The sequence below is a fragment of the Triplophysa dalaica genome, chromosome 19, assembly GCF_015846415.1.
Source record: "Triplophysa dalaica isolate WHDGS20190420 chromosome 19, ASM1584641v1, whole genome shotgun sequence".
In the NCBI taxonomy this organism is placed as follows: domain Eukaryota; kingdom Metazoa; phylum Chordata; class Actinopteri; order Cypriniformes; family Nemacheilidae; genus Triplophysa; species Triplophysa dalaica.
Window position 1 is genome coordinate 10,110,826 of NC_079560.1, and position 14,473 is coordinate 10,125,298.

The window sequence follows — 14,473 nt, forward strand, 5'->3', positions numbered from 1 at the left end:
ATGTCATTGACTAACACACCATAACACAAACATCAGTCCAGAAAACATTTTCAAGGTTCCAGCTTACAGTTCAGTACATTAGTACTAAGGAGAGTGCCTTGAATGAATATAAAAAGAAAACAAAACATTCAAGAGACAACAATAAATAACTCTTACTCACCTGGACCAGAAAATATCAAAGGTAAACGAAGGAAGGTTTCAAAATGAATATTCATTTAATTGATCCAATTTTATTTGGTAATTATGTAAAGAAAAATACATTTTCAATGATTATAAAAATCTATCTTCAAACAATTTCTGTGGCCTTGACGTGTCAAAGAGATCTGTTAGTGTTTTTACAAGATTATAGTGTTACGAAAGTAAATACAAAAATTCTTTGGAATATTTATTGCATGGAGGCTTGATAATCATGTTTTATTATTATTGAACATTTATGTAACAATGTAAGGCTCTTTCCGAACCTTCCCGTGACAAAACATTCGATCAGTCTCACTGTTTGCATGTGCGTGTGTTTGTATGCTGAAAGTATGTGTGATAATGAGTCTACGGTGACCAAGTGAGAAGAAGAAATGTTCAGCACGTTCAGCTTCGGCACTTCCAAGAATAGACGCACATTTCCATGCCAAAGACAGCTACAAAACAAGATGATTTCAACGTGAATTCTTGGAAACGTGTTGCCAATTTTCAATATATTACAAAGCAGTCACAAAAAGCAGAATCAGACAAAATAAAAATAAAATATTGAAGAGAACAAAAATATCTGCTGTCCTTCAGTGTTTTTCTACATTATCTCTCACTCCTCAGAAAGCATAAGGCCCAACATAAACAGAAAGACGGAGAACAGAGCTGGTCTGGTAGTTCATGACAGGATTGAGGGACACCATCTCTAGATCAAGGACGTACTCCTTGGGTCCAGACACTGCTCGGGCCAGAACCAACATGGCACTGATGTTGTTGATTTGCTAGAAACAAGAGATTATTTGGATTTAGTGAATATGTTATTATTAAAATGACTTTAATCAGTTATTGTAATAAGTTTATGACTGACCCGTATGTAGAATTCTCCATTGTCATCCCCTGAGCGAATGCGGAAAGTGTTGTAGGCTCCAGGGTGGACGCTGGTGGCCTGGATCTGGAAGATGTCTGAGGGAACTGAACGTTCAGAGGTGATGCTCATGTACCGATACACGATTGAGAAGGGTTGATCCTGGCACTCTGGCTTTACCACAGGACACACACAGCGACTAGTCGGAAAGAGAGAAAATACATGAATGGAAAGGGAAAAAGGGTGTTCAATATTATTAAGTTCTCTGATTTGATTTAGATTACGTAAGAAGGTTGTATACAATGGTCCAAAAAGTATTCAAACTCTTTTAACACTTATAGTATGAAAGACTTCTCAGATAATTCTGAGAAAAAGAAAGTGACCAAATATTGTCCTATATTTGAATAATATTGCTTTATTCTTTAAAACTTTTTTGAATGAAAATGGTGCTTGTGCTCACTTTAAAATACATACCACATGGCTTAACATTTTTCTATCCATTGTGATTTCCATACATTTTTAATGTAGCTTAATGTACCCTACTTATATAATCTTTAATACCATATTAAAGAGAATTTTGTTACTATTTCTATAGTGTTTGTGTGTGTTTAAACAAATCCACATTGCTCACTTTTCTGACACCTGAATGTAGGGATCCTGGCAGCGGTTGGAGTCCACACACTGATGCCCACCATGAATGTTCACACAGATCTGTTCCTCCCCACACTGATGAGTGCCGGCTTCACACTCGTTTACATCTACACACACAATTATTACGAGTAACAGAAACTGAAGAAACTGTGTGAGTAAATGTGAGTCATGTGTGATTTTAAGGCTATTAATGCTCAATGCTTTGTTTGTAGCAGATTTGTCGCTATTTGTATCAAATATTCCTTTCACAAGTCAGAACAAATCTTTTTTTAACATTGGTGTTCAATGACGAGTTTTTATGAAGTCACAGCTCTTTTCTAGGGAATTCTATTTGTATTATCTTTCAAAATCGGGTAAGATTTTACCAACCTTTTCTGTCGTTGACAATAAAGGCTTTTTTAGTGTATAAGTATTGATATATTTTAATATTATTCATAGTTATTAATTTAAACAAATGGCAATGTTTTTTTTGTGCTATTTTCTTTGGTAAAATATAGTTTAATACAGGTTACAACCTAATGTGAAACCAAAACCAGCAGAAGCTTTGCACTTAAGAGTAAAAAAAGTGTCCAACTTTTTTTCAAAAAAACATTTTCCAGTATGTGAGACTTTGACCTTGGCAGAGTCGTGTTCCAAGTAGATCATAGCCATTTGGACAAACACAGGAGAATGTTGCGGGCTCATTCACACACTGAAACTGGCAAAGGTAACTGGAATAACTGCATTCATCATTATCTGGAAAGAAAGAAATCTTCCACTCAGTCCATCTCCAAACGGTCCAAAGGTATTAGGTGAGTGTCCCTAAACACTAACCATTGCATGAAAATCCATCTGATCCCAAGTCATAGCCTTGATCACAGCGACACAGGAATGTACCATAGGTGTTGTAACATCTTTGCTGACAAGGTGCCCCCATCTCACACTCATTTACATCTAAGGAACAACAGCGATGTTAGGCATTCTTGGGTGTGCAATTCCTTAAAAATGATATTTTAAAACTGTAACACTGGTGATGTGTAAACAGATTTGGGCAAATATCGCCGATTTAAGGACTCACCAATACAGGATCGGTTATTTCCTGCTAGCTGGAACCCAGGTTCACACTCACACGAGAAAGATCCAGGCACATTAACACAGCGATGCTGGCAATACCTGTACCTGCACTCATCAATATCTAACAGATAACAGAGTTGACAAATTAACGATTGTTTAAAGATACAGCTTTTAATTTAAACACATTTAAGATAGATCACTCACCCACACACTCTATGCCAATCTTGTTGTAGCCATCAGGACACTGACAGGTGTAGGTTCCCACTGTGTTGATACACTGTTGACTGGGCTGGCAGTCATGCAGGTTTAACTCACACTCATTGATGTCTATTTGACACATACATACATGAAATCCATCAAACGCAACATATATTAGCCATGCAGGAATATGGGTTCGATTCCCATGCAATGCACATACTGATAAATGCAAAGCTGCATACATGTAAATGATCCAGATTCTCTTATACTAACACATATCTATATAATAGAAAACCCTTTGCATGTGCATCTTTCTGCTCAAACCCATCTCTTAAAAACTCACCAACACAAGTGTCCCCTTGGGCAGTGTAGCCAACAGGGCAGGGGTTAAATGCCTCATTAGTTTCCACTGTCAGACTGGTCTCTGATTGGCTGGAGGGCTCGGGGGCGGTGATAACCGAAGCAGAGCGAGGAAGGCATAGGTAACCACCATAGTGATTAAAGCATTTCATTTCTCCCTGACATGCTCCCTGTATGGTCTCACACTCGTTTATATCTATGTGAAAAAAGGGGGATTTGTAGGGGTAGAACCAGGACAGAGAAATTGTGTACGTGACATTTAATCATCACAAGATAATCAGGGGACAAATGCATCACTTTCTCATCATCTTTGGCACATGACCTTCCACCCACCTCGACAGAGTTGAGTTTGCGCATCCCACTCATAGCCATCTGTACAATCCTGGCAGAGAAAGCAGTTTACTATGCGGGTGTCATATTTAATCATTAGCACACACTGAGAAGTCACACCGACTTTGATTTACAGGAACATCATCTAATGCAAACAACGTCTGACCGCATTCAATAGCACACAATCTGGGAGTTAAGTTGTGTACAATATACTGTATGAAAGAAGGAGGGCGGGGGACGGATGAAGAACACAGACAAATCGTCAAAATTACTTACTGTGTCTCGTTCAGAAGGGGATTGACAGATTGTAGCAGGAAGAACGGCCAGACCCACGCAAAGCAGCACATATGTGGCCTTCATAGTAACAGGGTTCAGAAGACTAACAGAGATGCACACACACGCAGCTGGACAGATGAACAAATGTGCAGATGTCGTTAAAAACTATACAATCTCGAGTCAAGGGGATCCTTGCGAAGAGGTCAAGGGGGTTTACTTCCTCTCTGCTCTGGAAATACATGGAGGGGGTAGACAGACAGACAGGCAGGTGAGTCATGCCTTGTAAAACAACAACAATAAAGCTAATTGGAGATAAACAGTTACCGAGAACAGCACTCGCACATTTGTTTTCAAACTAGAACAGCAATAAACCATCATAAACCAGTCTTTATCTGGTTTATCTAAGGTATCTAAGGTGGTCTTTTTTAACAGGATGGAAACATGATGTTTACCTCAATATAGATGGAATTCTAAACGCTGCTCTATAATACTGTACAGAAAGTGATGTTGATGTATCAAAGCAACAAGTCAGAGCTTGGAAAAGGAAAAGATACAACAAGTTGGTGCATATAATCAGATACCGCATGGGAGAAAATCAATGGCGGGGTTTCCATTGATTTGTATAGCATTGCTCTACTGTTTATTCTTGAGCAGAAACATGTCTGCTGTCTTTGCTCTGCAGGATATATGACTACATGAACCATATTGTAAGCTTTCTAAAAACACCCTAAGAATTAACTACAACTGCTTAACTAAAGGTTGCCGTCACATCACGCACGATTTTGTTTGGACCGACTAAAATACCTGATAGCATTTTATATTAGTGTCACCCTTGCTCTCCATTGACTTATTCCATAGTACTGATCAATTTGTATGAAGCATCCTATCATAGAAGTCAAAAGGCAACAATAAAGTGGGATTCATAGTTTTTCATCCAACTAAGGTTGTTCAGGTTATACCAGAATAACTTTACAAACATTTTTCATTCTGTATTCAAAACACTAAAAAAACAGATGACAATCATGGTTTTGAACTCACATCACTTGATCCACTTTCTAACGTCCAGTTGAACAGGGAGATAAAACTTTTTCCTCTTTTGTAGCTTTTTTCTTCAGATTTGCAGCTTGTTTCAGAGCCGTGGGAGCTGTTGTACCAATGTGAAAAGTGTATTATGGATGTGAGTAAGGGAGCAATGCTGGTGTGCAAGCTATAGAAAGGAGGTTAGGACGGCCCACTTTTCCCCCTCCACCCACTTACAGCTCCCGTATCTCTGGCACCCTTCAGCCTCCCGCTTGTTTTCCCTTAGTCCCCGAGGATTCAAATTCCTAGTTTCCAGGCCAAATCAAAAATTCATCACTCAAGCGAAACAAAAACAAAACACACCTGGGGTTTATATGCCAAACCCTGTTACACAGCCCTGGGTATTTCCATTTTTGGGCACTGGGCCTTGCTGGTCGTGTTTTATTGTTGTTTCTGTAATTACTTCCTATTTTAATTTGCTTTGCCTCTTTAGATCTCCTTCTGGACTGAAGGAATGCAGACACAAATAATGGGGTTAAATGCCATTGGGAGCCAAATGCTTAGATTCTACAGTAACACTCCACTCGTTGCGAGGAATGTCATGTGTCTTCATTACACAAAGGTTTGGGCACCATTAAGACAATGGATCTGATGGAAACAACAGCTTTTAGAAACAGCAGGGGTACTAGAGGTGGACATTTCTTGCAGAAATTTACAGGCACTTTCCACGACCATTTGTAGGGGCCGTGGGGGTGACATCTGTCACAGTTCTGGAATTTTATAAGGTAGTAAAAGTGTCTCCCCATCAATCCAACTCCAGAGCCAACTTAAGCCCCCTGCTGCTGACCCACCCCCCATTCACACACATACTCGCACAGAAACACAGTCAGGTAGCAGTTTCAGTGTGGGAAAACACTGATCACTTGTTAACTGTAATAGGGGATAACAGACCGCTTACTAACAAGACCTATGAAACATTGCAAATAAAACAGATGTTGGACGTTGTTTTTTACTAAAGATAAAAAGAAAGCAGAAAATATATAAACAGAGCTGAGGTAGTAATACATTAAGAAGTAAAAGACACAGAAGTGACCGGCTTTAAACAATTAAGAGAAATTTGGTCTGGCTAAAATGAAAGTCGTGTTCTAATCATGGTAAATTTTCAGGATTTAGCTTTTGATGACTTCTATGTATCTGTCCCAAACTGGTTGACGCCTACAAAAAGATTTTCCGAATCACAAACCGACACACAAATGCCTTTCTATTAATCTGAAAGCTTCAAGGGTGTGCGCAGAGCACAGAGGTTAAAAATAAAACAAAATACTGAGCCTGAACTTTTTTTTCAGGGTTGCGAGAGTAGACATAACGCAGGGTTATTTGTCAAACAAAATAGAACATTATTTGTACATTACCTCACTTGAAAATAACTAGTAACATGCTGTTTTTGAGCTTCTCAGACAGACGTTTCATAAACTTTGATGCTATGCCATGGATCACAGAATGACTAGAAAGAAGTGGGGGCATAATTATAACCCACAAAACCAGTTTTATGCAATTATGGTACATAAAAACATAGCTTAACATACCAAATTCATTGTAATAAAAATCCTACTTTTTAAAAACAAAACAAATAAGTACATCTTCTTTCCATAGTCAAAAGCTGCAAGCCGGTGATCAGGCATGGTGCCGGAAAGCTTTAAGCCCTGCTGCTGAAGTGGTTTAGGAAACGTCTGAGGTCTCCAATTGTCCATTTATCTGACCGGCACGGTTCAATGAACTGAGAGGAGAACCAACATCATTCTGTCACATTCAACCTGTGACTATTATTCAATAGCGAATGTTTCATTTTACCACATTTTGTGTGTGTTTGATCTATTGTGTCAGTATTTTACCCTCTCCACAAGGTCGATGAACAAATCTTTGACGTCTTTGGTGTGTGTGAGTTTTGAAGCGATGTTAACTAGAGCTTGCGACAAATTCTGTGAACGTTTGCCCAATTAATTTTCTATCCAATAGCATTTAAGCCTATGAAATAGTCGCAGCCAAAGGGATGTCCAGCTTTGGAAAATCTTCATCTTCACCCTTTTAATTAAATATATTAAAATGTATTGTAACAATTTTTAATCTATTCCAATTCCAATTAACCAATTCTAACCTAAGGGGGCATTGCAAGCAAATATACAAAATGCTTTCCTGATATCACCTTTGGCCCCTCCTATACATATCTGTTCTTACCTTAACATTGGCCTCCATCTCATTGAAGGCTTGAATTTTCCCACAAAGTGGTGCACACACCAAACTACACTGTGAAAAGAAGGGAGGAACATCACAGATGGCACGTTTGCTGTAAGCTTTACACATAATCATCTGTAACTTGCATTAACTTGAATGCCTTTTGTGTTGATCCAGCATGTCCTTATCATAAGTCTATAGAACCTAGTGCCTGCGCTTCACTTTTCAAAATTTGTTTGGTCAAGTCCTATTGCTCTTTTATTATACACAAGCCAAACATTTCTCGAATCATATGACACTGGATGCTGAGAAAAAACAAACAAAAAATGAAGTCAAGATGAAAATAACATCCGATTGGGTTGGAATGTAACTAGGATGAAAGTATGATGGAATTCACATCCTTAGGTGAAGTGTCTTTTAAAATCAACAATTTTACATGTGAAACATATTACCAACTGCTCCCAGAGTCCAGTAGCTGGTGAGCTGACCACCGCAAAAGGCAAAGTCCTGGAAAGACAAGTACTTTAGCTTTCTTTTCCCCGTCTCAAAACGGCTAATAGGAAAAACACAACGGCGGCATAGTCCCTGCAGAGAGACATGTCTGATTCAATTAGAGAAGAAAAGAGAAGAGTTAAAGGTGATAAGACAGAAAGGAGATGAACAAAAGAATGAGTAGAGATGACAGAATGAGCAAACAGTAAGAGTATGTAAATAAGAGTAACACTAAAACATCTCTTAAAGGGATACCTCACCAAAAAAAATTAAATTCTGTCATCATTTACTCATCCTCGAGTTGTTCCAAATCTGTATAAATGCCTTTTTTCGAATGAACACAGAGTAAGATTTTTTGAAAAATGCTTGTAACCAAACAGATTTTGCCCCCCATGGACTACCACAGTAGGAAAAATACAATGGTAGTGAAAAGCACCCCATGAACAGTTTGCAGTCCTAAAAAGGACCCTGTTTAAGCAGACCAGGTAACACTTGTTATTGTACATATCCAATTTGAACCACTCATACTACTCTGTAACAATGGTAAAGGAATGACATGCTTCATTCGGTTCCAAATAAGACTCCTTACTTGCCAGAGTATCAGACAGGAGAAAGTGATGCTGTATGTTCTCCACCAGAGGGCCTTTTAGCTCTTCCACTAAAGTTCTGAACTGGTCCCATAGTGTCACTGTGCAGAACTTCTACATCCTATTTACACCTCAGCAATGCTCCTGCTTCCTCCCGCATTCCCACTGTATCCGTGACTATATAAAATGTTATAGTACAGCTGGTACACTTATTCATCCAGGAAGGCGTTATTGCCTAAATAATTACACAAATAATTCCCTAGACATTATCTTTCAAATAAAATAACATTAATAAATGGAATACACATTTTGAATGGATTATTAAGAGGATATAACTACATGACGCATTTACTAAACAGCATCCAGCTTTTGCAGAGATTTAGTGAGAAGTCTGCTTTAGAGGTTTACTGAGTTAAATATGACTGATGATCTAAACTTACCGTATCAGCTTTCTAATGGCACCTCCACTGGAAGCTGACAGTCAGTGCAGACGGTTATTAAGTGCATAGGGGATACTTAAATACTGAAAGAGGTGTCTCCGACATCGGTATCTGCGAACTGATAATATTGCGCAGTTATACTCTTTATGCAGAACATGGTCTAGTAATAAAAACTAAGCATTCTTTATTTACGGACTCTAAATGTTTAGGTGGAAAAGTGCAGAAATGCTCACAGTCTCCTGTCACTCGTGTGGACAGAGTTCAGTTCAACGCTTTCCAGTTTGAAAGTCTGGAGAAACTACATTGACCACAGACCTTGCCCTCTTGCCACCGCTCATGCGCAACTCTTAAGTCTTATTATGTGTCTCCGCCACCTGCTGCTGGGGAAAGAACAAAGCTCAGCGCAAACTAAGAGAATACTTAAAAAATGTTGTTGACAGATCCCATTTGGAGTTGTATTAAATAATTGAAAGAAAACATTGAGTTAATATGTTTTAATTTAATAACTCAAGCCTTTTCATCGCACTATTTGATGTGGAATTTTGCACTATCATTTCAGACTTGTGGTTCAGTACTCAGCAACGTGCGTAATATCGCAACAACAAGATAACATAATTAAGATGGTAAAATGAATTATATTTAACATGAATAACGAAATTTGCAAGGACAAAATGAACAATGTTTCAAATATATTGAGAACTTTTATTGGTAAATAAAACAAATGTTTTACTTCAATATCGATGTGCTGACTTTTAGGGCAAAATTGGAAATTCTTCAAACACTACAATTCTGCATTACAGAAAAAAGAATTCCCAAGATGGAATGCAAAGGTATTTAAAATGCACTGTAACCACAGGAGCAACATTTTGTTTCTGTTTAAGTTTTATATGAAAAGGCATTCATAAACATGAATGGGCACAAAGGCATTACCAGGGCTGGAAATGAGAGGGGGGGTGCGGGGGTACAGAATCTAGGGACTAAATTTAAGAGGGATGGAGTTCCTACTCAGAATGTAGAGATTATTTTACCCAAACGCTATGCACATTATACTGAACATAAAGTGGCATCTATGGTTTAAAAATAGAAACTAGTTCACCCAGTTATTTCCATTACTAGTCCTGGAAAAAGATATTTGAAAAAAAAATCCTTTGAATCTGTGGTTTATAATTAAATCATGTAAAACAAATTGTTCATGCATAATAATGATTCTCAAGGTAACATAGAAATATATTTAAGCATTTCTTGAATGAATATAGGCCTATTAGTTAAATTATACAGAGCTGCTCTGAACCAGCAGACACAGCAGTAAACACACATCAGCAATATTGCTTATTCTGGGTTTGGGTCATCCAGCTTGCAGATGGGCATATGTGCCTCAAATACCAACTCTAGCCTTTCTCTCTCCCTTTCAAGTGCAGCAATCTCTTCCTCTAATTCTGTCTTCACTTGTTCCAAATGATCTGTCTCCTGAAAGAGAAAGTGATAGGTCAGGACATTTGCCTAGATCTCTAGAGATTATACTGTAAACCCAAATCATGTTATGAAATTTGTGATGTTTTCAAACTCACATTCTGTAAGGTATCTATGAGCACACGACGACGATCGCGGCATCTGGCAGCTGCTACTCTGTTTCTTTCCCTGCGGATCCTAATTCTGTCAAGTTCTGCAGAGGACATCTATAAAGGGAAAGGAGCAGAGGACCTTGATGTGAGAACAAAGTTAATGTCTACATGGGTGATGGTGCTGCCATCTTATGGCTGATATCAAGAAAACATCCGGAGAGCAATTCTCCCCTTTTCCAAATATGCTGTTTCTGTCCTGTTATTCATCTATTGGCACTGTTCACAATGTGGTGTGTCTTCTGAGTCTGCGCTTTAAGATTCCCGCTCAAATACTGCAATGATGACTCACCGCAGATGCCCCTTTGTGATTCAGGTGTGACTCATTTTTTTCTTTACCATAAGAATGTGAGTCAACGAACCACATTAAATCCACTTTCACTGTATTCTGCATTCTATTCTTTGAAAATATGAATAACTTACATGCTTATCGGTGTGTCCTACTGTCCTGTCCTCTACTACTCCTAAACAAGACTGGTCAGGACTGGAGCACTGAGACAAACAGGTTGGGCAGTTGGGCATGCATGAGGAAAATGAGGTTGTTTCCGACTGGGAAAGTAGAGAAGACTGCAGAAACCATTGAAGATCTGGATTGGATGTAATTACATCAAGATTTGGACTGGATGTTGTCCCCTCAATAACATTCTGTGATTTTGGGAGAAAACACACACAACTGTAAGAACTGCAGATTGGAAATAGATTTGGATAGCTCCACAATTTGTCTGATCTCAGTTGTTAACAAGAAAATTGCTCAAACTTGGAATATATTAAAATGCCATAAAAGTTGAACAGTTTACAAAAACCCAATGCTTTTATTTGATTTTTTTATATTGAACTATCCACTTTTTTAAAGTTACACACCTGCTGTATTTGAACAGCCAATGCGTTATCCGGTCCCATCCATGCTGGTGTAAAGTCGGATTCACTCATACGATAAGCTTCTTCCCTACCTTCATTACGAGACATTTCCATGTTGCATTCCCAAAGTTCCATTAAGAGCGCCATGATAAAATCTACAGATATCCAATTAGTTCATATTTCTAACGTGAAGATCAAATCCATTTCTCTCTGAGAAACAACCCAATTGCGGTTAGCATGGCAAAAGACATTTCGAAATAAAAATCCACCAGAGGGAATGGACAAATAAACCAAAAACACGTGCTACAACTTTTCTTAAATTGTTTCACCGCCTTACTCCCACACACACCCACGCACGCTCTCTCTCCTCCCCATTTAGGGGAAATATCGCCTCTTCTTTTGTATAGACACAAACGACCGTTGCTCACGATCTCTAGGCGTCTGTTCGCCGGCACCAAAACAGTCATTTCACTCATAAAATTACACTAGAAATGCGCGTAAACGTGGAATAAGTGGTTTGAGAGATGCAGATTTCCTAAACTCGCACCCTACACATCTTGAAATTGAATTACAGGCATATTTAGCCAGATAGGTGACGTGGAGGTTAGATATGTATGAATAAGCGAACTTTTGCCGAACTGGTCGGATATCCATGAATCACGAAGCTTGGAGCGCCAAGTGGAATTGACATATTAAAAAAGACAAATAACAGATCTATGACTTTTATTCGTATTTGACAAAGAATGTACATTATAATACAATTACAAAAGCTATCATGTAAATATCCCAGGCTTAAAATTACGCATAACCAAAAATGAACAACTTGAGTCACGTTCAGATAAACTACTAGAAGAATTTGAAAAGGTTTGTATCGCAATTCAGATCAAAACAAGTAGGCAATACTTGTAAAATCATATTTTTTTATTCAATGATAGCACATATGAAGTGATCACACACGTGTTCAGGTGATATAACAGAGGGAATACACACAGAGATAGTTTATCACAAGGGTCTGTATGCGCCCACAGTAATGTCAAAGAGTTTAGGATTGTTCAGTTTCCCTTCTTTGTCCAAAAGAAAGTAGAACTTGTAGCCTTTCATTTTAAGGGGAATAAATGAAGCCGATTCCTGCCTGTGTGCATGACATGCCACTTGACTCAAAGGGACAGTTAAATGATGAGCTCTCAGAGGTCCCAAAGGTGACTGAGTAGACACTGTAACCTTTCCACCACCCTTGTGCAACATTACACGACTGACAGAACGACGGCTAAACAATGTCGCCACGCCCATGATTCCTCCACCTGCGACAACAGACAAGTAAAGTTTTGAGATAACTAGAACACGTTAAACATGGCACTACTGTAAGCATATAGTGTTGTGGCTTACCAATAAAAAGGCATCCAAGTGTGAACCCATACCTCCAGGCGTTTGATCCGAGGTTCATGTCAAAACTGAAAAGTCCCCCTAACTCAGTTCTGACGTTTGGAGGCTCACCTCCGTTTTTTCTTGTATCTCGAAGACTTGTGAAAGCAAAATGGGCCAGATATGCCCAGAACACAAACTGGCCTCCACAGAATATGGCCAAAAGTCTGAAAAAGCGGGTCCGATCGTGCTCGAAGAGGATCACATCCTTTACGACAGCAGCGGAGGTGAAGGAGTATACATTCCTGACTGAAGTGGAATTTTTGGGATTGACACGCACATGGCAACGTAGTGGCCTCAAAATAGTTGCTATATCACTATTTGTAACAAACCGTGTCCATGTGGATACGAAAGTTTTTGAAGACTGAATACCTGTTATTCGATACGTTGAAATAAATGTTCGACAGGACCTTGCACCAAATATCAAACACTGAGAACCCATGCTTTAATTGGCAAGAATTCTCAAAATATTACCTTATAGTGTTATCAGCAAGTTTGCGATTAACTTTAAACACCAAACATTTTGTTTACAACTCAAATATCATCTAAAATGCTGACAGAATACTGCAACATAAGGACGTCGCCATATTGGTTCTCCGTGCTACGGATGCAGCATTAGACCAAAAAGGTTACTTTTGCGTTTTACATTTGTTCAGAATAGATTGCATATATACAAACAAACGAAACATTATTTCTGTTTTTTTTCCAAGTACTAATTGTTTATAATTCTTATTTACTTAGTTTTTTTAATTTAAGTTTAATGCTAATATGAAAGAATATATGTTTTTATTTTAAAAATTAAAATCACAGGAAACAAATACTCTATTTTTAAAATTAGACAGCTAGCCACTTTTCCAAATATTGAGTTACATTCTTTAGAGTTAAAACATACACAGTACATATGTTTATTTTTTTTATTTAGTATCAACAAACACGCTTGAGATATAAAACAAAGATCATTGTATTCATTTTCTCAAGATACTTGAGATGATGGAGATAACGGGGTTTGTGTTTATTGTGTGTATGGAGGGCGTGTTACTCTTATCAGATGTGTGAGACAACAGCCTGATCCAGATTTGCAAACAAAGGTTTGATCTTCACCATAGTGGAGTGTCAAAAATCCAGTGTTGTAAAAAGTGCAGCAAATCAAAGAACAGTTTGAAACTTTATTATCTTTATAAGTGAAAATGTAGGCATGACAATTGTGTAAATCTGAAGTAATTTATGCCACGGGACACGCCTGACCCCTGCTGATAGCCTACCGTCAGAGCCGACTAACAAACACACCCACTCATCTCCATACATACAACACACCTTAATACACAAAGCAAAACAACCACACCCAACAGAAGACATTGAGTCGTGCCATTGTTGACAAATCGGTTACAATGCCATTATGATAAGCTCAAAAAATATTTTAGTAATACAATAATTTTTATGTTTATCTTTTTACAGTACCATTATTATGATATATTATGGTACAGTTTTGTGTGTGAGAGAGAGAGAGATTCATTTATCAGCTGCACACCCTCAGAAACAATCAATGCACATATACCCTGTTTTCTCTTTTTCCATTCTCATGTTTCTGTCTGAAATGTTCATTTGATAGAGATATTATTATTTTATATGTATTTGTTTACTTACATTTACTTTATTTTATATTTCATTCTATATTTATCCCTAAGCAGCTTATTTTAATTTTACTCTAATGCTGGATGTTGTTGTATATCTTTTGTTCAATGCTTTGGCAATATTGTAAGAACACGCAATCATGCCAATAAAGGATCTTGAAATTGAAAATTGAGAGAGAGAGAGCGAGAGAGATAGAAAACCGGTTTTACTGGTACCTGCGCCTCGCCGTTATGTGTATGCGCATGCGCGGTCTCACCT

At 38.1% G+C, this 14,473-nt stretch overlaps 3 protein-coding genes across 6 annotated transcripts; all 3 read right to left on the reverse strand.

Annotated features, from left to right (window-relative positions):
* Window positions 1-210: 210 nt before the first annotated feature.
* LOC130407817 (EGF-containing fibulin-like extracellular matrix protein 2) lies at window positions 211-9,005 on the reverse strand. 4 transcript variants are annotated; one of them, XM_056731091.1, is made up of 15 exons: window positions 8,918-9,005; window positions 8,685-8,802; window positions 7,618-7,672; window positions 7,169-7,237; window positions 4,952-5,057; window positions 3,914-4,142; window positions 3,641-3,689; window positions 3,291-3,503; window positions 2,954-3,076; window positions 2,754-2,870; window positions 2,510-2,629; window positions 2,312-2,431; window positions 1,677-1,803; window positions 1,049-1,244; window positions 211-962 (listed from the first exon to the last, which is right to left on the reverse strand). In XM_056731091.1, the coding sequence occupies exons 6-15, from the start codon at window positions 3,995-3,997 to the stop codon at window positions 801-803; spliced, it is 1,311 nt and encodes a 436-aa protein (XP_056587069.1). In that variant the 5' UTR covers window positions 3,998-4,142; window positions 4,952-5,057; window positions 7,169-7,237; window positions 7,618-7,672; window positions 8,685-8,802; window positions 8,918-9,005; the 3' UTR covers window positions 211-800. The 4 variants fall into 4 exon arrangements, with proteins under 4 accessions (XP_056587069.1, XP_056587070.1, XP_056587071.1 ...); XM_056731092.1 differs by lacking the exon at window positions 4,952-5,057 and adding an exon at window positions 8,247-8,421 and having other exon boundaries at window positions 3,914-4,041; XM_056731093.1 differs by lacking the exons at window positions 7,169-7,237; window positions 7,618-7,672; window positions 8,685-8,802; window positions 8,918-9,005 and having other exon boundaries at window positions 3,914-4,041; window positions 4,952-5,701.
* Window positions 9,006-9,449: 444 nt separating this feature from the next.
* fosl1b (FOS like 1, AP-1 transcription factor subunit b) lies at window positions 9,450-11,412 on the reverse strand. The gene is made up of 4 exons (XM_056731846.1): window positions 11,165-11,412; window positions 10,727-10,948; window positions 10,253-10,360; window positions 9,450-10,151 (listed from the first exon to the last, which is right to left on the reverse strand). The coding sequence occupies exons 1-4, from the start codon at window positions 11,306-11,308 to the stop codon at window positions 10,014-10,016; spliced, it is 612 nt and encodes a 203-aa protein (XP_056587824.1). The 5' UTR covers window positions 11,309-11,412; the 3' UTR covers window positions 9,450-10,013.
* A 455-nt stretch (window positions 11,413-11,867) lies between these two features.
* On the reverse strand, window positions 11,868-13,176 carry tmem223 (transmembrane protein 223). The gene is made up of 2 exons (XM_056731533.1): window positions 12,548-13,176; window positions 11,868-12,462 (listed from the first exon to the last, which is right to left on the reverse strand). Exons 1-2 carry the CDS (start codon window positions 13,023-13,025, stop codon window positions 12,164-12,166), a joined length of 777 nt encoding a protein of 258 aa, XP_056587511.1. The 5' UTR covers window positions 13,026-13,176; the 3' UTR covers window positions 11,868-12,163.
* Window positions 13,177-14,473: the final 1,297 nt, after the last annotated feature.

Coding starts and splice junctions, on each gene's coding strand:
- LOC130407817 (XM_056731091.1), bottom strand. CDS start 3,997: ATGAAGGCCACATATGTGCTGCTTTGCGTGGGTCTGGCCGTTCTTCCT. Junction 3,077..3,290: donor CCAAGGGGACACTTGTGTTG/GTGAGTTTTTAA, acceptor TGTGTCAAATAG/ACATCAATGAGTGTGAGTTA. Junction 2,432..2,509: donor AGATGGATTTTCATGCAATG/GTTAGTGTTTAG, acceptor CTTTCTTTCCAG/ATAATGATGAATGCAGTTAT.
- fosl1b (XM_056731846.1), bottom strand. CDS start 11,308: ATGGCGCTCTTAATGGAACTTTGGGAATGCAACATGGAAATGTCTCGT. Junction 10,949..11,164: donor TGGCTGTTCAAATACAGCAG/GTGTGTAACTTT, acceptor CCAAAATCACAG/AATGTTATTGAGGGGACAAC. Junction 10,152..10,252: donor TCATAGATACCTTACAGAAT/GTGAGTTTGAAA, acceptor TTTCTCTTTCAG/GAGACAGATCATTTGGAACA.
- tmem223 (XM_056731533.1), bottom strand. CDS start 13,025: ATGGGTTCTCAGTGTTTGATATTTGGTGCAAGGTCCTGTCGAACATTT. Junction 12,463..12,547: donor ACTTGGATGCCTTTTTATTG/GTAAGCCACAAC, acceptor CTGTTGTCGCAG/GTGGAGGAATCATGGGCGTG.